Genomic DNA, 20,837 nt, shown 5'->3' on the forward strand with positions numbered 1-20,837 from the left:
AAGGCAACAGTTGTGGTCTTTAGGTGTAGCATGCACTACTGTTTTTTATCTTCCTAAATTATTTTTGCTGGGTTTATTATTTTGTTGGTTTATTAATATTATTATTCTTCAAAATTTGTTTTCCCTAGTGCTGTTTAACTTGATGAAAATTATCAGTACGTTCATGTTTTTTGCAATGGAAACAGAAAAGTTATTCATTCTGAGTTGCTGCTCTCCATCATTCTAAGAGCATGTTTCAGTACACACTGTCTTTGCATTGACTTTGAGACTTTAAAATATGTAAAGCTATCTGCCTAAACAAATGATATTTTTTTCTGTGCCTTAATTATTTATGGAATGTCAGCACTTGAATCTTGTCTCTTTTTTTCCAGTTATGCTGAGCAGCTGTTCTTGAAAAAGTAGGTTTATAGACTGTATTTTCATGTTTGCTTTTACTAATCACATTAAAGGTAAAACTTTGCAATTTATAACCATGTAACTAAGCTTGCCAGCTGGAAATAAACAGACTTTTTAATGAAAACTATCCTAGACAATCTCCAAAAAAGGAAAAGCTCCATTTGTAGGGAGCAATGTTTTATAACGCTGTGGTTTGTATTTATGTTGGCTCAGATCTTCATCTGGTGGGCATAGTTGCTGGAATAGGGGCTATATTTTGTTGCTGTGCATGAGAAGTCACATGCTGTCTTTTTTTTGAGTACTTGCATGGTTTGCTGCCTGCTTTGGCTGCTCCTGCAAAATAAATCCATACAGAGATGATCTCTGCCAAGCATATGAACTGCTTTTCAGGCAAGAAATTCTTTCGACCGAACAGGGTCATTAGTTGCCTGTTTGTGATGTGTTACCAAACCTCAGCCCCTGTTACCTTGGGCGTTTGAGGGCTCTAGGATAGTCTGTGGCACAGCCAGGTGGGCTCAATATGGAAAAGCATCATTTACTAATGTAAATGAAAGATATGGGTGTAGAAGGAGAATCAAAATTATTCTGAAATAAATACATACAATACATACATATACAGTAACATGATGATATTCTCTTGATGAAGAGGCTGCTGACTTTCAGATGCAAATGGATGATGGTTTCCATATTAAATATTGAAATGGTAATATTTCAGATGTGCTTTAAACCTAGCTCAAGCTTGAGAAACTGTTTGACTTTTGTTCTTCTTCTCCAATGGTCATGAGGTGTTGTCCCCATCAGGGTCCTGAGCAGATACTCATTGTTCATGGGGGTGGTGCTGCAGATGAAAGATCAAGAATCTGATTTACTTCCCTTTTTTTTTTTTTTTACAAAAAAAAATGGAAATCCAAGAGTAGCACAAAAAAATCAATAGCCCATTTTGGTCTTTCTATTTGCAGATAAAAATATTTGATGGCACTAGGGGAGATATTACCCTGTTGCTTGTACTTTCTCACAGAATCCTGCTTCATCAATAGACTTACTGTGGTCATCTTTGGCTAGTGTTTTTTTAATGGACTTTTTGTAGCTGTTGCCACAGATACAATGAAAAAGTGAGAATTTTTCTCCCATCTCCAATGCCAGTCAATAAAATTAAGAATTGACCACAAAAAAAATCACAATTTTTTGATCTACCTTTTTTTTTTTACCCTACATATACCCTTTCAACCCATTTCCAGTGTAAGAAATATAATTCATTGCTAATGCTTTCTAAACATTTTAGATAACATGTTCAGAATTAAGATGTATATGTTCATCTCTTTTTGGAGAAGTTATGGGCTACTGTGATATGGAAAATGGGTTTTTTGGAGGGAGAGGTAGGGAATAAACTTTAACTGTGCTGTGACCTCCTAGATGATGATGCTGTTGTTTATGCCAGGGGCTGTGCTGTAACTTATCTGTTACTTTAGTGTGGTCTTTACTCTGTAAAGCTGATCTGATTCTCAGCTTTGCATTAACCTGACTAATATGCACCAGAACTGGAAGCTTAACATGCTTATGAAATGTTTCAACCACTTAACCCCAAAGGAGCAGAAATGCAGAAAAGTATAGAATAGAGCTACTTGATAAGTTATTTGATTTGAAGACAGAATGCCTGCTGTTTGGGTGTATCAGCTTTAAGATGTGGTATGGGGAAAATATTTTAAATCACAAGTTTCAATATAAACAAGTTCCAAATGTGCATATACTTTATGTATCTAAGAATATTAGCGTTCTCATTAATTTTGGAGAAAACCTTGCCAAGAAAATTGTCTCTCATGAGAGTATACAGAATGATTGATGCTACTTGGTATATTACTTGATTCAAATAACAAAACATTTTATGCTGCCTGTGTCGTTATAGGAATTCCTCTGCTGAACAATTGAAAGTGTAATAGGAAGCAGAGCTACTGGCACAGATTATTCAGACCATTAAGAAAATGAATTATACTGCCCAAAGTGGGGCAATTGCTCAAAACCCAGCTGTTTCTAAATATTTAAAAGTTCTTTTTGGAAATTATAACAAAGGATATTACAGTGCTGATCACTGCTGTAAAACTAGGACAGCATTTGCTTTAGCCAGCCCTGCTGATGAATTTAACTGCATAACTTAAAACCAAATTATTTTACAAAGAAGGTAAATATTTTTTTGTTGGTGAAATCTCTGACATCATAATTCAACATGTTTGTTTTTTAGAAAACCCTTTCTACCAAATGGATTAATACTGAGTCATGTAGAGGAGCTTATACCATCTGTGTAATCGTAGCCACAGACCAGGGCTGGTGTCAGCTCTTCTTCAAATCACTGGGCTTCTGCTTAATGCTCCTTTTTCTCCACATTATTCTCCAAAGTCCAAGAATTCCTAGAAGTTTTGCATTTATTTCTTAGTAAGGCTGCAAAATCCTGCACTACAGTATACTGTACATTGTGGACCACAGAGTTAGCGTTTGAAGGTAGGAAAATTTTTGCAGCAGTGTCATCTCTCCTAAGTTCCTTGGGGAAGGAGGTTTGTGTGGCATCACATTGCTGCCTTATCTACATGCGTTTTTATCTATGAAGTATTAATTCACAGATGAGGAAACTTCATTCTTTAGCTCTGTACTGGGATATAATTGTTATCCCTTATCAAAGTAATTTCCTTCCTGCCATGAGGCAGCTGACGACTGTCAAGAGCGTGCTCTGCAAATATGCAAGGGCAGAGCAGCAGAACCTCTTGTGTACAGCATAGTGACATTTGTTACTGCTATTAATAGTTTATGGGACTGGTCTGCACAGCTATTTTGCCTTTTTTGAAAAAGATAGAGCTGCATACAGAAATTCCAGTTGGGATAATTCCAGTTATTCCAAAAATTCTGGAAGCACTGAACAAGGATCATTGCCAGTTGAGTACTTAGTACTAAGGAAGGTCTGGCTGCCCAGACAACATAGAAAATATATTTGTTATTTTCTTGGGTATGACAGTTTCCCAGTTTGTCCACATGTCCGGTTATTTGTGGCTTTTCTAACACCTGGAAAGTTACAGTAGCTTTCAGTGCACCTACAAGATAGGTAATATGACAGTAATAAATTCAGTCTATTTAAGGCTTGCAAAGAGTAAGTGAGATGTATAGATTTCTTAAATGCTAAATTGTCAAGCCTTTAATCATCCAAGCTGTCCTAACAAGTTGTTTTATTTTTTTTTTTTAGGGATGACAATAAAATAAAGAAACAAGATGTCCCAGCCCTTTGTGATCTTCACCGCTGTAAGGACGGGCAGATGAGAAATGGCCTTATTGCACAGAAGCCACCCTCTATCAACCCTGAGAGACTGAAGGATTTTGGTGAGGAGGATTACCTGAACGGGGATGTGAAGACCTGGGAAATGAAGATAGTGAGCCGAAATGAGGAGTTACTTACGGATACTCGTTCCTGCGTCCCTCAGTCAAGCAGTACAACCATCATGTCAAGCTGTAACAAGCTGATTCGATTTGAAGATATCAGCGCAGCAGCCTTCAAAATCCAGTGCGGTGTTCAGAAAACCCCCTGCATGGTAGGGAGTCTTTATGGCTTTGCATTTTCTCAGTGTTTCTTTTCCTGATGGAAAATGATCAGAAATGAAGGAAGAGCATGTGTGAGCTGCAGCAGATAGATCTGTGAAAGAAGATTCATGTTTATACTAGTTGTATTTAATTGTCAATAATAATTTTCTTCTTACCTGTTTACACTAACCTAAATCCTCAACGATATCAGCAACCTGTAAACAAAGGATAAATCACATTAGGCATAGACTTAATGCACTGTAGTATTATGCTCCCAGTGAAAAACTGCTGCTACAGGGAACCTGAGTTGGTGACAGTGGACTACCAGTGTTTGGGTAAACAGTTTTGTGGGAGGGTCTGCTTTGGAACTAGCCCTTATTTTTGGAGAGTTTGAAGGTACAGATTTCCCTTCTCAGCCTGGCCAACCTGGCAAGGCTGGATATGTTCTGTAACCAGGTGGTTCTGCCATGTGTGTCTTCAGCAAAACAAGGACATGAAGATGGACACACACAAGTGTGTGCACCTGCTGATCAGTCTAGGAATGAAAATGAATGAGGCACTCCCATCAATGTAAAGCATTTGCTAAGGTGTAAGAGAAGTACATATATATACAAGAGAAGCTATATAATTCATAGTGTATTTCTACTGTTGGGAGCCCTTCAGAAAGTCTACTCTGGGCACTCTCTGGCTAATCTCCTCTGTTCCCTTTGGTGTGTGAAAAGAGTGTCTTGGCCAAATGGCAACTCTTAGCAGCAGCCCTAAATTGCTCTCTCAAATTAATTCTTCTCTGTTGCTGACCAGGACATCCCACCAGCCTCAACAGCTGTGGATTGTTTTTCTGGCATGCACAGGGAAAGGACCTTGCAATCTCAGTCTCTGCTTGGAGTTAGCTGTCCCTGGAGTGAAGTGGTTAGGTCCTCAAGGTGCAGCAGTTGCCCTGGTTCCCAGACAGTGCCTGCTGATCCAGAGATATCATAACTACTTTCAGTGTGGTTTTTTTTAGCCCAGAATTCTCAAAGTAAGGATAGCTGTGCTTTTTGTAGCACACTACTGAAGAAATGTGTCTTGTGACAAAGGTCATGATACAAGACGATTTGGGGCAGTAAGGGGGCACAAAAGGATTGGCTGGAATGTAGGGAGTAAATATGGATGCATTTTGCCTTCATATACTGCCTGTTTAGCGTGACATGAGAGTAATCAGTCCTGCCAGCTGTGCCTGGATTTCCTTTCAGAGTGGAAAAGTTGGCTTGCTCAGGAAGGCAGCAAGGCGAGCGAGCAAATGTGCAGCAGAGGTGGTTGGGGGGGTCAGTGCCTGCGTAAATAGGGGGACTGTACCAAACGCTTCACATTGCATCTTTTGTCACCAAAACTCTCACTGTCATGCTTGACAGCAAGACAGAAATGTCAGTCTTCTCTTTTTATGGAGAGACTTTCCAGGAAGAGAAGATTTGCATTTTTTATTGCACTGCCCTTCTCTGTATTTGGCAACTCTGGTCATATTTGTTAGATAGGTTTAATCATGCTATACAAAAGTAGGTCTATGGGCAGGGAGAGGGAGAGTGTCATGGCTTAATTTGGAAAGCAGAACTAGCTAACACTTTGCCCTTTGAAAGCCATCTGTTCCCTGCACCTTGTGGCATTGTGCACTTCTGCCAGGCAGTTACAGGATACTGCTTGTGTACATCTGCCAGTGTGAGCCTGCAGCAGCCTTGGCCATATGAGCTGCTGAACGGCCTCATTCACACCTTCAGCTCAGATGCATCAGATCAATAGCTCAAAAATAGTAAAGTTTGTCTTGGCCCCATCCCTGAGCCATCTCCTTTCTCCCAAGGTATGACATGAAAATGATTGGTATGAAAATTAACCAACCTAATGGAGGCAAGACTGCGCCATAGAGTCCAGTCCATCAGGTGTCTGTGTAACACAAAACTTTTCATAAACTGATGGTGCTCCTGCTCACAAGTAGTTAAGCTCTCTTTGGTCAGTTTGTTCTCTGACAGCTTTGCCCCTTGTGCTGGTTTTTGGATTGAGTAGAGTTCATTTTCTTCATGGTAGCTGGTATGGGACTGTGTTTTGGATTTTTGATGAAAATATTGTTGATAATTCAGGGATGTTTTTGTTACTGCTGAGCATCTCTTACACAGAGTCAAGGCCTTTTTTGCTTCTTAACCCCGCCCAAACAGTGAGAAGGCTGAGGATGCACAAGGATTTGGAGGGGACACAGTTGGAACAGCTGACTCCAACTGACTCAAGAGACACCCCATCCCATGTGACATTGTGCTCAGCAACAGAATTACAAGGGAAATTGGCTGGGGGGCCTGCTGCTTGAGGCCTGGCTGGTCATTTGTTGGTTGGTGGTGAGCGATTGCTTTCAATTGCGTAAATTGTCTTTCTTGGGTCTTTTTACCTCTCTTATTCCTTATAATGATGTTGTTGTTGTTAATGCGTTTGTTGTTGTTGTTATTATTATTATTACTATTATGACTGTTTTTATCTCAACCCAAGTGATTTCTCACTTGAACCCTTTCAATTCTCATCTCCCCAGCAGGATGGAGGGAGGGAAATGAGCAAGCAGCTGGATGGTGTTTAGTTGCTATCTGGGTTTAAGCTGATGCCCCTCAAATAGTTCTTTCCTCTTGGGTTTTCCTGGCAAATTTATGCAACAGAGTTGTATCCCCTTTCTATGTTTACTGTGTCAAGCTAAATAGGCACACTTTCTTCAGTCTCTTTTTATGAACATTGTTTTTTAAAATTATTAGAATAGTGGAAAACCTATATCCCCCTGTGTTTTAGGGTGAAAATAGCCCATGACTGTTGTTATTCAAAATAATGTTCCTGCAGAAGTCATTAGTGCATTTCATGCATTGATTCAAAGGCTCAGAGAGGTGTCAAGAAAAACACAGTTAACCTTTATTTTAACTCACCATTGAGAAGTAAGAGCCCCTTTCAGGGACATTTGTTTAGATTAAAAAAGTGAGCATGACTATAACCCATATTTAGTTAACTGAGTGGAGAAACACTTTGCAGGCTGATTCCTAATCTACGGATAAGATCATGGATGCAGCATCCTGATTCCTCTTGCAGGAATTTGCCTGGAGATGAGATATGGCATCATGAGTGAATTGTAACATATCAAAGAGGTAGTGAGTATAGGAAAACAAGGAATTAATTGATATTAATTTGGACACGTGGTTTGGTTACTGATTTAGGAACTTTAAGGGTTGTTTTGTGTTAACTTTGTGGATGCCAAATGGAGGCTGTGCTGTGTGTTGTACCTTAGACATGGTATCTGTAGTCTTTAGATAAGATGACAGTGGCAAAAGGGAGAACTTACAGGCTGGTTCAGTAAGTTTTACAAGGTCACACCTCAGGTCAGTACAGCTGAAAATAGCACTGACACCTGATTTGCTAGAAGCAATTGCTATATTTAGGCTATATGAAAAAAAAAAGGCTCAGTTAAAGGAAGCAGAAAAGGATAACCTAAAGAGTTAAAATACTAATTATCAAAGTTAAAGAAAAATAACAATCTGAAGTACACCATCTCTGTGGTACAGAATGTCTTAATGACAAATTTTGAATTGTAGGAGACTTAGCAACTTTATAAATTCACAGGATTCATCTCCTTAAATCCTTTTTCTTATCATTAACTCTAGGATCCAAGATTCTGTACAAAAACAAGTACAGTATGTGAAGCATTAGTAGTGTTTCTTGTATAGTGTTCTTGTTCTATGTTGCATAGGCATTCTCTGTAGGTTAGGCTGTTTAGGATATAAACTATTATCCTATTAGTGTACTAAGCACTTTCCATTGTTTCAGTTCTGCAGCCAGATCTGCAAAGGAGCAGCAAGTGGTAGCTCCTGCCAGGATTTTCAGAAGCAAAATAGAGAATCTGGCCCCACCTATGGGTGAAGAATTTAACACATGCTTGTAAATCCACTAAAAATCCTTGAAACATTCACCTGAAATATTTATTTTAACTGTATATTGTAAAGCAAATATCTATCTCAGATATATTTAGTTTACATAAATTGACTTTGAAAGTCCCACAGTCTGAAAAATATATTGGTACATATTACACTGTATGCGTGACAGTGCCAGTTACTCTTTGAGATAAATATTTTGTCATGGTGTCTTTTAATCTCTCTCTTCTTATGACTTATTATAAAGGAGGACTTGATCCCCTAAATCCCCAAGTCTTCATTTGCTTTGACAACCAATGGAGGAAATGGAGCCAATTATGAAATAGCGATGCAGTAAGACTAGGGAGCTGGAACCCACAGGCTTACTGAAGCTTTATTTCATAAGTTATCCTGTTTAAAACTCTTGCTTTAGTGAATATGATAATAGGAAATTAATATGTTGATGCGTGCTGGGAGTATCTTATTATAAAAATAAGTATTTACCATTTAAAAAATATTAAAAAATCATGCAGTTGGGCACTGCATCACGTGTAATGTGCTTGCTAATTCCTCTCAGCTCAAGGATTCTTTCTGTTCCAAGCTATAAGCTTTTTCAAACAGCTGCTGCTTACACTTGCAATCCTGGAAAATATTTTTTTTATTATTTCCATCATTCTTTGGGTAAGAAATGTCTTTGCTAATGTTGTACTGGCCTTAGAGTGCAAAATAGGCAATAGGCAGTAGTGAATCAGTGGCAGAAAACATGGCAGAGCCATAATGGGGCTCAAGGAGGAATTTTCTGATGGCTTTTCTGTCTTTTGGATGACAACTTTATTTTTTGGGTATTCAGTATCCAGTTCTGGCGAGTGCTGAAAGTGTTGGTTTTTAAATAACTGAAAATACTTATTTTAATATCTGTATTTGAACAATAAGACCAAAACAAGTACTCTTTTCAGAATTCATAGTGGCATGTGATCCATATTTCACTGCTGGGAGTTTGAAAATGACTTCCATAAGCCAGAAGAACCTGGTAGGTAACAACACACTGTCATGTATTTCTAAAGAAACAGATGAAAAATGTCACTTGTTAGAGCTCACATATAGCAGTGGAATGCATGCCTCACCAGGCAGCTGATGAGGTGTGAAAGATTTTTCTTAATTTTAGATACATCCCCATAATATTATTTATATTCTCCAGTATTCTAGGCTATCCAAGCAATATGGAATGGACATCTACCTGAAGAAGGAGTTCCTCCAATACACAGGATCTGTGAAGGAACGAGGTGTACTTTACCTTCTGACATCATTGCCTCAGGTATAACAAAATGCCAGTGTTCAAAAAGAAATAGATTAGTTCTGCTTCACAAAAATGGAGCAGAGCTGAAGATAAATTTACCTGTAATCTCCATGAAATCACAGTGTTTCTTGCCAGAAACCATTGTGCAGAACACAGCATGTGAACATAGACAGGCCTATAGGTATCTGAATATAAAATGCTACTTTATTTATGATTGACAAATCTGTTGGTGAAATGCTTGAGAATACTTGAAAGAAAACCTTGCAAAAAGCAAACACCAGCATTTTCCTGTGGCATTTAGGTGCCAATGTTTCTATGTGTATTGTGGTTCTGACATGTTGAAATCACCAAACTCGTAACTGATGATGAAACTGAGTTACAATGAGTGATGTGAAGGATCTAAATCACCAATTGATTTTGTAATGAATTTCAGTATCATTACAGGAATAGCTTGTTTATCATTTTTCATAGGAGGTTATTGAGTCTCTGCAGCAACAGTAGTCCTAATTGGCATGATACATCAGCCCAGAAGCAATGGCTATTCCTGCACTTTTGTAATAATATAAATTAAAACTTCTATTAAAAGGAAACCTAAAATGAAATATGAAATGAAATCATTTCATAGAGGCAGGGAAGAGTTATCAGTTCTAAAGGGACCAGATATCAGCTGTTCTGTGATCAACTATTCCCAGTGGAACAAGAATTAAACCCAGAGGAATGCAGAAATGGGAGTTGATCTTGTGCTGTTTTAGCTTTGTGTGTAAATCCTGAAATTACACCAGACGTGCATATACTGTACCATAATATCATGATTTGATCAGCAAGTAGAGGGGGAAAAAAAGGAAGTCAGGTTATTAGAATGATCCAGGGCCATGGGGGACAACTATGTGACAATATAATGTGCAACAAACAACCCTGTTTTTTAGGATCAGCAAAGAAAAGGGGTGATTGTGGCTTCGGACAGTAACTTCTCCATGGCTGTTGCCTACCACGCCTCAGAGCTCCGTATTCCAGTCTTTGTCATCATGTCAACCAGCACGTCTCCCGTCAGGGTGAAAATGTGCCGTGAGTATGGAGCCATGGTTATATCCTATGGAACCACAGCTAAGGACTCCCAGATACACGCCAGAAGGTTGGCTCAGGAGAATGGTTACCTCTACCTCGAAGAGTAAGTGGAAAGCCAGGCTGATTAGAAAGAACACATTAGATGTTTGCACAGCTCTGCAAAAACAATTAGTTTTGTTAAATTGTGGTCACAGGTCATCAAAATGTTCCTATTACCAGGAATATGGACTGTTCCCAGGCGCAAATCATGTGTCTTTCTGTAACAGTTGGGGATGGGAACCAAAATGAAACATTGTTCTCTTCCCCCAGAATAGGCAAACTTCCTTACTAGGAATTTATATGGACTGGTATGATAATGGATATATGTTAATTCTTTAGGAACCCAGTCAGAAAGCATTAAGGCTAGTGTACATTTTTGATCTCTCTGGAGTTATGTGGGTAAAAGTTAATCTTTAATGCAAAAGGTTCATTGGCATAAGAAAGTTAATACCGTAAAATTTTCACATATCTGGTGTGAGAGACAAAACTGTGATCCTGCCTTTAAAAAAGGTTATTAAGAGGCTACTTTGCACATATATTTAAAGTAATTACGGATGAGCATAAGTCTAAGTTGGAACTATTTGAGGCCAGTGCATAAGTCAGATCTAATGAAAGCATGATTAGAATGAGATAAGACAGGCAAAAATATTTAGAACAGATACGTTTTTCCCTTTTTTCTCTGCAGTCTCTTCTTCCTTTCCCTTTCCTTTTTCTGTTTTCTCTTTTTGTTTTCTTTTTTTACCTTTCTTCAAGTAAGACTTCCAAAAGCAGAGAGGGTTGAATCATTAACATGAGGTAGCCAGCAGTCCCTCTGATGCACTGAGCAGGAATGTTATTCTCCTCCCACCATCACCACCTCTGTGCAGGCTTCATCCACCCCCTCATGCTTGAACAGCATCTGCTGCAGTGAGCGCCTGTTCCCCTTCAGCCCCTTGGCACTGCTGTCTTAAACATAGTAATAATGAATAATGTTGCTTGGAAAGAGGATCCCAGAATGAGCAGAAGAGAGGAAGTCCTCACTTCTTTCCCAGCTGGTGTATTGAGAAGGCCATATTGAGTGTTAGCTCTGCCAGTGACACAACAGGGCTGGTTCGGATGCCCTGTCTGTCACCATGGGCACAACCTTGTCCCAGACTGGGACTTTCAAAGAAATGCATTAATGAGGTGTCCTGGAGCCCAATGAATTTTTAAACCCTTTTAGGCTCCTTTGAAAACCACAGCTTTCCGTAACTTTGTGATTTCCAAATTTCTTGCAGCCATTTTTCAATCGATGTGCTAACTCCCAGCTGGCCAGCACCATCTGTCATGTTTGAACATAAGAACTAAACTGTAGTATTGCAACTTCATCTTTAATCTTCCCCTCCTCTCCAAATAATCACTTGTTACATGAAGTAGATATTCTTCAGTGTCACAAAGCTCCAAGGACAATGCATGTGAAGGACTTCAGCATCTAGCACTGAGAAACTCTAAATGTACATGCTGCCATTAATAATATTAAAATACACTTATTTATTTAAGGTTTCAGGTTACGAGAAACAGGGTTATTCAGTCTGTTAAGACTAAAACCTCTCAGATGCAATTTTTCACACTTTGGATTAAAAAAAATTAGAAAAAAAACCCCACCACAACTGCGAGCCTTTTCATAAGGGGATGTCTGAAACATAACTTGTTAGGTGTAGACTGGGAGAGATGTCCCAGAGAAATGTATGCCTATATGGATCGCCAGTTTTCTTCAGTGTGTGCCCAACACACACAAACTGTCACTTGCCAAAGCTGTTTGTAAAACAACAGCTGATCTCCCATCCTTTAGAATGGAACCTCTGAAATGTCATTTTTTTTCGGTTTAATTCTAGCTTCCATAAAATCCCTAGCAATTTGATCTCTGGATCTCCTTCCCCAGTAATTCATTCTTCCCTTCCTGAAACAAACATTACGTGACTGTCCTTGGCTGTACCTGCATGGGCAATGCCCTCTAGCTGGGTGTGTCATTGTCAGTTCTTCCAATTTCTTGAATGCAATTAAAACACTGTGTTGTGCAAATCACATGCAGGTTCAATTAGAGGTAGGGCACTTTTTATACAACTGCAACTTCCTGGGAAATTCCAGGAAGGAAATGTGATTTTTCAAATTGGAATTCAATCATTTAGTCTGCCTAATTGCTGCCTAGGTGGCATGAAATTGTTAGTAAATATAGGGGTCCAGGAGCTCATTATAAATGCAACGTGACTATTGCCAATAGGTAACTCAGTACCTCTGGGATGATGTGAGAAAGATTGCTTTGTGAATCAGAGAGGTAAGAGTGCTGTAGACTGAATGACACACCTTCCGTCCTTAAAAGCCCACTTTTTTTCTTGTTTAACTCCATATTCAAATGCTGATCAGACCTGATTATTTGTGATCTGGTTAATTTGTTACTCTACCCTATGGCTTCTGAGCCCTTTACTTGGAACAGATGGAAACACTGCCTTCTTGCTGCCACACCAAAATTTCACTGGGAAACTGAATCCTGACAGCCTGTATTTGATTGCTGATGTATCACATGTTTCAGAAGACAAATATCAAAATTTCTAGCTCTGGATCAAAAATATTTGTTTAAATTTACAGCCTTTAGATTTAACTGCCCTTTTCCTTCATTTTGCTTCAGTGGCATATGACACTCAAAGAGATATGTTTGCTTTCACAGGGCAAAAGTACTCATCCACAATGCAAAGAAAATCACCCGTTTTATTATAAAACCTGAAGGCTGATTAGTGAACTGGTGTTTTCACTGGATGTTTGCAAGGAACACGTGGTTATCTGAAACACTGGTTCAAACTGCTAATCGTGCTCCATGCCCAGACCAGTCTCCTCCAGACAGTATTCATTTGTTAGAGAAGTTTTACTCATAAATTGAATATCCCAGATCCTCATTCATTTTTGCAGGTCCCTGTGGCTTCTCATGTAACCACAGCAGAGGTAGCTTCACAAACTCGGCTCTGAATCTTATTGGGGAATAAGACTCCAGAACTGTTCAGGAGACCAGGGATATATTCTGTCGCATACAAGGAGAGAACTCCTTCAGTACCTTCATAGAGGCAGTAAATTCAAGGGTTCAGTTACCCATCCCCCTATTATTTCTTGCCTTTGTCTTTAGCTGTGCTAAAAGAGTGAAAGTTCATTACTCCCATCCTTTCTTATGTAGTCTCTTGCCCTGAGGAATTTTCTGTGTTTTGATATATATGTGAGGTAACTTGACAAGGGCCTTGGTGTCTACCTTGCGGGCATTCTGTGCTCCTGAGCTAAGCCTGTGCACATGTGTAACAGAAATAAAAACACAGCTTCCTAGTACCCAAACATCCTTGGATCAAATAAAATCAAGTCATTGGATCTATAATTCTGTTTGCATATCTGTTTGCTTTAAAAAGCAGACCATACAGAGAGCTCATTTTTTTTCTTGTATATTCTTCTACATTTACATCATTGCTAACTTCTAAATCAAATGCAAAACAGCTTTTAGAAACAGATCCAAGTCAGCCATGTGACTGTGTAGTGGAGTTTTCTTCAATCTTTTGATTCTGTTTGTCCCTATTCTGCTCATTATATTACCTTTGGCTTACAGTGTTTTGCCAGTGAGTATTTTGGCACGACTAAATACTTCTCTTACCCTTCCACAGTCTTTCAGAGTAATGTGAAGGTATCAAATATTGGCCCTGGACTGTGAAAAGACAACTCTGTAGCAATCACCTGATGCTGGTAAAATTAGGAATTAAGAATTAAGTGCTCTTTAACCTGAAGTCTATTTGAAGGGCTTGTCAACAGCAGTTTTCTCCTAGTAGGTAACTGCATGTGCTGGCCATCTGATGGCACTATTCTGCAGTATCCCCTCCTCCCCTCATGTGATGGTGATTTACTTTCACATACATGTTCTTCTGCTGAATGATGTCTTGAAACTGGTAGATAGAATTATTATTGCATTGACAGCTGTGACCCCTGCTGATCTGTGCCCTTCCTTCCCACAGGGAGGATAGTGCTGTGTACCTGTCAGGCCTGGGGACCGTGGGGCTGGAGGTGTACGAGCAGGTGCCAAAGCTGGATGCAGTGATTTTCCCTGCAGGAGGCCACTGTGGCTTGCTGGCAGGGTCGGCTGCTACACTCAAATACCTCAACCCACGTATTTCTGTAATTGTAAGTTTCCTTTCACCTTTTAAGTGTTGCATTTGGGCAGCTTTCACCACAACTGCCTTCAAAAGACACTGGTGTTTAGTGATTACACTGCACTGGTATCTAGTGATACACTTGCAGAGACTGCATATGCTGAGGACAGGAACTATCTGATCCTGTGGGGTTTGCCTAGAAGAGCCTCTGAGAGACAGGGAAGCTCCTGTCCCTTGGTTTGATTCCAGAAAAAAAAATGTGGGAAGGTATTTCCAAAGCAAATGAAATCCAATTCTTTGTTTTGAAATAATTTCTTACTGGAAAAATTTGGTGCTAAGTAAACCACAGAAAAAGTTTAGTGGTGGCACAGTTGTTATGCAACTTGAAATTAATTGTTAATTTGAAGAGGAAACTTTCTGTAGGTTTTGGTGTCAACTTTGGTGGTGACTTCTACTATAACTGGTTCAATAAAAAAGTGACAACACTTATCTTCTTCAGGGGGTTGAATCTGAAAGTTTCCCTGTATTGCAACAGTCCCTAAAGGCTGGCCACCCAGCTGAAGACCAGGCCTGCAACAATCATCACTTTTATGGAGGTGAGAAGATGTGTTATTCTTTTGGAGGTAAAATAAAGGTTGTAATAGATTTCTCCAACTATATTATTTTCTCCTTCAGTTCAAATATATTTTAAGGGAAATCTCTGAAGACTTAGAATTTAGTTCAAGCTGTGAGAACAGCTTCTGCCACACTTTTCCCCACCACCTCCCTGGAGTACAATGCAATTTCCAGTGCACACAAATACTTAGAAATATGAGAGTATTTATCTGACCATTGTGCTCACAAGCACCATCTAAAACAGTGGAATCAATGAGAAAGATCTTGTGTAAAAGACTGATTTGTAAAAAGGCAAGAAAATGTAGTGCTTAAATATTTAGACACACAAAACTGTTCTCAGAACAACAGTGTTTATAAATGACACAGTTTTTTCCGCATCATTTGCTCAAAAAAATTCTCAACTGTTAAGCAATTTAAGAACATCCTGTTTACCTAATTTTACCAAAACTCTGGAAGTTTTGGGTTAAATGGGAGTTTTATAAAAAACTTCTTACCCCTCTTGGGGATCCCCTTTGCCTGTGTCTGCACCCCTGAGCTAACTGTCCTGCTGTAGCTAACAAGCCCAGTGCCATGCTTGGGTCTTCTCTCCTTCAAGCCTCGTTGAACAGTGAAAAGCATTGGTCGCTGCAGGGTCACTCTCACAGTTCAACAGTGCCAGTGAAGTATCAGAATTTTCTTGGAGGGATCCAAAATGGCAAAATCTCCCTGTAAGATTTGGTCTTTCATTACCAAACAGATTTTTGTCATATGAAAAAAATCAAGCAACCTAAGGTCATATAACAGCTGTGTGCAGCACTCATTAAGGACACCAACCAACCAGGACTCAAATTAATGTTGAATATACCTACAGCAGCCAGCTTCATAGTTTTATCTTTTGAAATCTGCAGATGTGAGCGGAGTTTGCTTTGGCAGCAATTCTTTGCAGCTGACTGGGAAACTTGTGGATAAAGTTGTCGCTGTGAGGTAGGTGAATAAAAACAGTGAAATTAATAGCACTGGATGAACACTGTTGTATATGAAAAATGCAGTGTACCACCAGGGTATGGTGGTTCTGCTTGTGCAGTGGGGAGAGCAGGTTGGCAGGACACGCCACCAGGCACACACTGTGAGAACATGGGGATGGGGTACCTTTCATTTCAAGAGGGGCACTGAAGACATTGAATCCAAACCCACATATATCACAGAATCATAGAATATCTAATATTGGAAGATACCTACGAGAGATCATCAAATCCAACTCCCTGCTCCTCACAGGACTACCTAAAACTAAATAATATGACTAAAAGCATTGTTCAGACTAGCCCTTTGGCCAATGCTTCACCTGCTGCCAGTACCTGGTCATGCTCTGGGTGTAAAAGTTATCCTTGTTGTGTTCTACAACACTTGAAGGCAGCCCTTGGCAAAACTCTTCCAAATCTTCACTGAAAGGCAAAGTTTGTGGAATATACTTACTACTAGAGTTTAGTTAATATTTATAGTAAAAAAACCCCATCCCGTCTTGCAGTAAATAATGATTCTGAGATGTACCATCACCCCCAGCAGCACAGTGTTCTGTAACATCACCTTGAGGTCATATGTATGTGGGAGACTAGAAAGTACCTAGTTACACATAAATGTGTTATCTTCTACCTCTTTTGATTTGTTTTGACACAACTCTCCTGTTTTCAGGGAGGAGGACATCCTCATTTCCATGCTGAGATTGCTGGAGTATGAGCGAGCCACTGTTGATGCAGAAGGGGCCATTGGACTTGCAGCACTGATTGCAGGGAAGCTGCCTGAGTTGAAGGGTAAAAGGTACAGCAGCTATTGCAAACAGGGAACCATGGCAGAAGCAGGGAGCTGAGCACCTTGGTCCCAGGAAATGGTGAAAAGCTACTTGTTCTATGAGTGACAAGGCAGTTCCTGCCCCTGAGCTGGCACTGGGCTTATCAGCGGTGCATGCTTCAGGCTGAACAGACCAGTCACAGGTCATAAGACCACATTGAACAAGACAAATGTCAGCCTGGAGACCTGACAAATCTTATAATTTTCCTCTATTCTCAAATGGCTGGGGGAAAGGCAGTTACACACAGCTCCACGAGGCATGGCTGCTCCTGCCAGGACAGTAACCTGCTCTTGTCAGCCTGTTGCCTCCTCCCATTCCACTTGTGGAAACCAGCCCTGTCTGTGGTGGGACAGGAGCTAGGCTATCTTCTGCAGTCACGCAGTGGCATCTACCTTCCAGTCCTGAGAACTGTCCACATAGTCAGAGGGATTATCCTTGTGCTTGGTGTTGAACGTGTGGGTAAATGCTGCCTTGCCTCTCAGCTTGAGGACTCAGCACTTAAGTAGATTGAGTCTTGTCTCAGGCCACAGTCCAGAATGTATTTAAACATGCATGGCCTCAAGACAAAATAAAATTCCCAGTGCACAGCGTTGTACACTAAAATACTGCTGAGGCAATTCTTCAGAAGAGGCTGACAGAGTACATACAGAGCAGCAATGCATTCCAATTCAGTACAGCTAAAGTAAAAGGGAAAATGCAAAGATTCAGTTTTAAAGAGGTCAGGTTTGACTCTGCAGACAGAGATTATCATGGACTGACCATATGGCTCTTCACTTGCTCTTCAAACACTTCTGCACTCATTTTTCAAGTTGAAGTGGATTTAATTAATGGGTACAGAAAGCCTTGACATTCATGTTCTCTGGTCATTAAGAGGCTGAAACTTAGAACTTCCAGGGAAAAATTACATCAAACTTTTAAAACTTGAAACATACCTAGAATTCTCCAGCTAATTATCACTAACAAATCTCAGATCTCCAGAAAATGCAAAATGAAAACATTTCAGACCAACTAATGTAGCCAGTTTCTAGGCTCCCCCTGCCTGCTCACAAGTGATGCTGACCACCAGGAGCCCCTTGGACATATAATACATATTTATTGTGGTGAGACCTTAAGCTGATATTGAATACAGTGTCTGTGATTTATGGTTCCTTTACAGGCAACTGCCAATCAAAACTTCTATTTTTCCTCTCTGTTTTCAGAGTGGCAGTTGTTATATGCAGTGGAAACCTGGAATTACATTTACTGCAAAAGTGCATAGCTCGTGCCCTGACCCTTGACAACACAGTGTGCAGATTTTCCCTTGTGATTTCCGACTGCCCAGGAGACATGTCAAAGCTACTGGAGATTTTGGCTCGGGAAGAAGCAAGGTAAATCAGACTAGTAGTAGGGAAATACAATCACAGAATAGCACAGAGGTCATTAAAGATTTGGAAACCTTTTCAAATGTCTCTGAAGGCAAGCCTGTAAGTCACTAATTAATCAAAGGTTTCCTTCTTGTTATATTTCAGAAAAGGTTTTATTTCCTTCATTTTTGTTCCAACCTGAAAGCACCTTTGTAGCATTAGATTGTGTCTAATTCAGAAAGAAGCAAAGGTAGTTACCGTCCAAACACTTACAGAAGTTATTTTGTAGTGACAGGGGATTGTTGTGATCTCTAATTTGTCCCTTATTTGATCTAGAGTTTTGGATATCAAACAAGAACGCACATTTGTGACATCTGAGCTCTTCACTGTTGAGGTAAGATGAGTTGCAATTTCAGTTTCTTTATTAGTGCTAGCCTCTCCTAACTTACTCTGTTTTCCTGTGTCTATGCCTATGCTGAAGGAGTCCGATAGAGAGTGCACAGTGATTTGGCGAGCAGTGTGAGAGAGAATTTCTTCTGTGTTTTACAGCACATTGCCAAACACTTAGCAGGCATATAAAGAACACAGGACCAGTTTTACCTGCTGTTGTGACACCCTGGGTGAAATAGTCCAGCTGCTGCATTGCGCTGTTTCTCTTGCAAACCCTCCTTGCTGGCGTGGCAGTGTGCCAGGGGTGGTGAGCAACCTGCAGCATCCGTCCAGAACCTGAAGAGCCAGCTATGTAGGCTGCTGTAATTGTCTGAGATGTTTGCCTTAAAGCAATGTGAAGAACACCCTTACTCTTAAGGAACCCTCATTTTTAGCTAGGGCCTAATAGTTTTATTCCTTATCCACGAAAAGCACAGTGCAAAATCAGTATTTCGTTGTTGAATATTGGATACAGTAACAGTGAAGAGGTGTTATGGTATCTCTTAAAAAGACCATTTGTCTCATGGCGTATCTCTTACTTCAACTGGTTTGGCAAAGGTGTGGTCCTACTGATTTCATGCTACCCCTGTCCAAGTCCAACCTGACTCAGTTTGTGAAACCACAGGTGGAAGTCAAATTAAGGATCTTTGCTAAACAGACTCATAGCTGGGATGCAGTAATGTTATTGAGTAAGCTACTTCTTTGGTTTTGGCCCTTATATCTAACTTCCTACGTGGATACAGAAACCTGCTCTATATTTTCACTAGCAGATATAAAGAAGAGGGAGATTAAAGTTCACTTTAGCAAGGGGACAATAAAGTTCATGAACTTTTTTCAGAATATGATATCATCAGTTCTCTCAAGTGTCTAGGACTAAAACTTCATTTTTCCCCAGTATGTCATAATGATAGACCAGCTTACAGCTTTGGGTAACTTGGGGATAGCATGACACTGCAGGGATAGATAAATCTCTCTGAGTAAGTGACTGACTTAGCTCTGAAAATTGTTTTCACTCACGGTGAATTTCAGCAAACCCTGTAATTCTTTTGAAGTTTTCAATGCAAATTTTTTTAAGTGAGGCTTGTAGTTTTTATTAATGCTACTAAGTAAAATAAATGAAATCCACTGTGTTAGTTTTTAACTGAGAATATTAAAACAATTTTCCATTGCTCTTACAATCTCTCCCAATGAGGCAGTTGTATCAGAACATGTAATAAATACAGACCCTGAATGAAAGCAGTGCCATGTGCTGTTCTCTGCACTTTAAATACAATGTGTTTTCACTGACTGTCCACTTCAAGAATCTGACAGTGTTGTACTACAGAAGGGTCAAAAGGAGGAATCTGAGTTCCTGAATGTTTTAATTGGATGTTGGATTTGCATGATGGCTTTTAATCAGTCTGGGAGAGGCTATTGGATAATTAGATGTGAAGAACAAAGTAGTGACGCAGACATGCAGACCTCTGTGCCTTTGGAGGCAGCTTTATCTGGTGACACCTAGTGAATTGGAAGGCTTTTCTTTGAAAACTAAAGCAAATGTAATAAAAAAGATAAAATACAGGGTTTATCTTTCAGCATCAAAATGAATTTGCTCTAACCAGATAGAGAAAAAATACTTATTTTCATAGTAAAGCTAATACACATGAGGGAGGTTTTGCTTTTTTCTTAGTCGTTTCTGAGAGCCAAAGCCCTGTGTCATCAAAGCATTTTAAGCATTTGCTACTAAAGCAAACTTGCAATGAACTTTAGCATTTTCATCAGTGTAAATCTCAGCACATAAAATTAGGCATGCATTAAAATCTGGATCAAGAACCAAAATTACCATGTGTTGCACTGGTGGTAATAATAAGAAAGACATTACAGCTATACCCACTCCATTCTAACTTTACTGCACACTTTTGGCTGTGGATATAGATAAAGTGTTTGACAGAACAGAGCAGTTAAGTGTAGTTGCTTATTTGATACACTAGATCAGTCCTGTCAAGATTGTCATCTCGGTATTTAATCATCCTTTTAGATTTACCCCTTCATTTCCAAAGAAGAGAAACTTGGCTTCTAGTCACTGCTTATCAGGAAGATAGAGCTGCTGTTTTATTTATTTTTTTTTTTCATCCTAATGAAATGACTTTCTCAGTTACTGTTTATTCATCTAATGCATGCTTGGAACACTCTGTGGGAAGATCCTTGCTGATAATCTGACCATGAAGTAGTAAGGACTTTCCAAATGAACCTTTATGT

General features: G+C 39.6%; 1 protein-coding gene across 4 annotated transcripts in view; it reads left to right on the forward strand.

Annotated features, from left to right (window-relative positions):
* The window catches only part of LOC114055813 (L-threonine dehydratase catabolic TdcB-like), a 31,224-nt gene that overhangs the window by 4,322 nt on the left and 6,065 nt on the right, over positions 1 to 20,837 (forward strand). For 2 of the 4 annotated variants that reach the window (XM_027880305.1, XM_027880306.1), the window contains exons 2-11: positions 372 to 398; positions 3,623 to 3,965; positions 9,052 to 9,168; positions 10,077 to 10,318; positions 14,253 to 14,418; positions 14,887 to 14,983; positions 15,890 to 15,965; positions 16,671 to 16,796; positions 18,027 to 18,194; positions 18,507 to 18,564. In XM_027880305.1, coding sequence (XP_027736106.1) covers positions 372 to 398; positions 3,623 to 3,965; positions 9,052 to 9,168; positions 10,077 to 10,318; positions 14,253 to 14,418; positions 14,887 to 14,983; positions 15,890 to 15,965; positions 16,671 to 16,796; positions 18,027 to 18,194; positions 18,507 to 18,564 — 1,420 coding nt within the window. The remainder of the gene's footprint in view (positions 1 to 371; positions 399 to 3,622; positions 3,966 to 9,051; positions 9,169 to 10,076; positions 10,319 to 14,252; positions 14,419 to 14,886; positions 14,984 to 15,889; positions 15,966 to 16,670; positions 16,797 to 18,026; positions 18,195 to 18,506; positions 18,565 to 20,837) is intronic. The other 2 variants (XM_027880308.1, XM_027880309.1) reach the window with 1 other exon arrangement.

The sequence above is a fragment of the Empidonax traillii genome, unplaced genomic scaffold (assembly GCF_003031625.1).
Source record: "Empidonax traillii isolate 1590-97213 ecotype Southwest subspecies unplaced genomic scaffold, ASM303162v1 scaffold67:size1865537, whole genome shotgun sequence".
In the NCBI taxonomy this organism is placed as follows: Eukaryota; Metazoa; Chordata; class Aves; order Passeriformes; family Tyrannidae; genus Empidonax; species Empidonax traillii.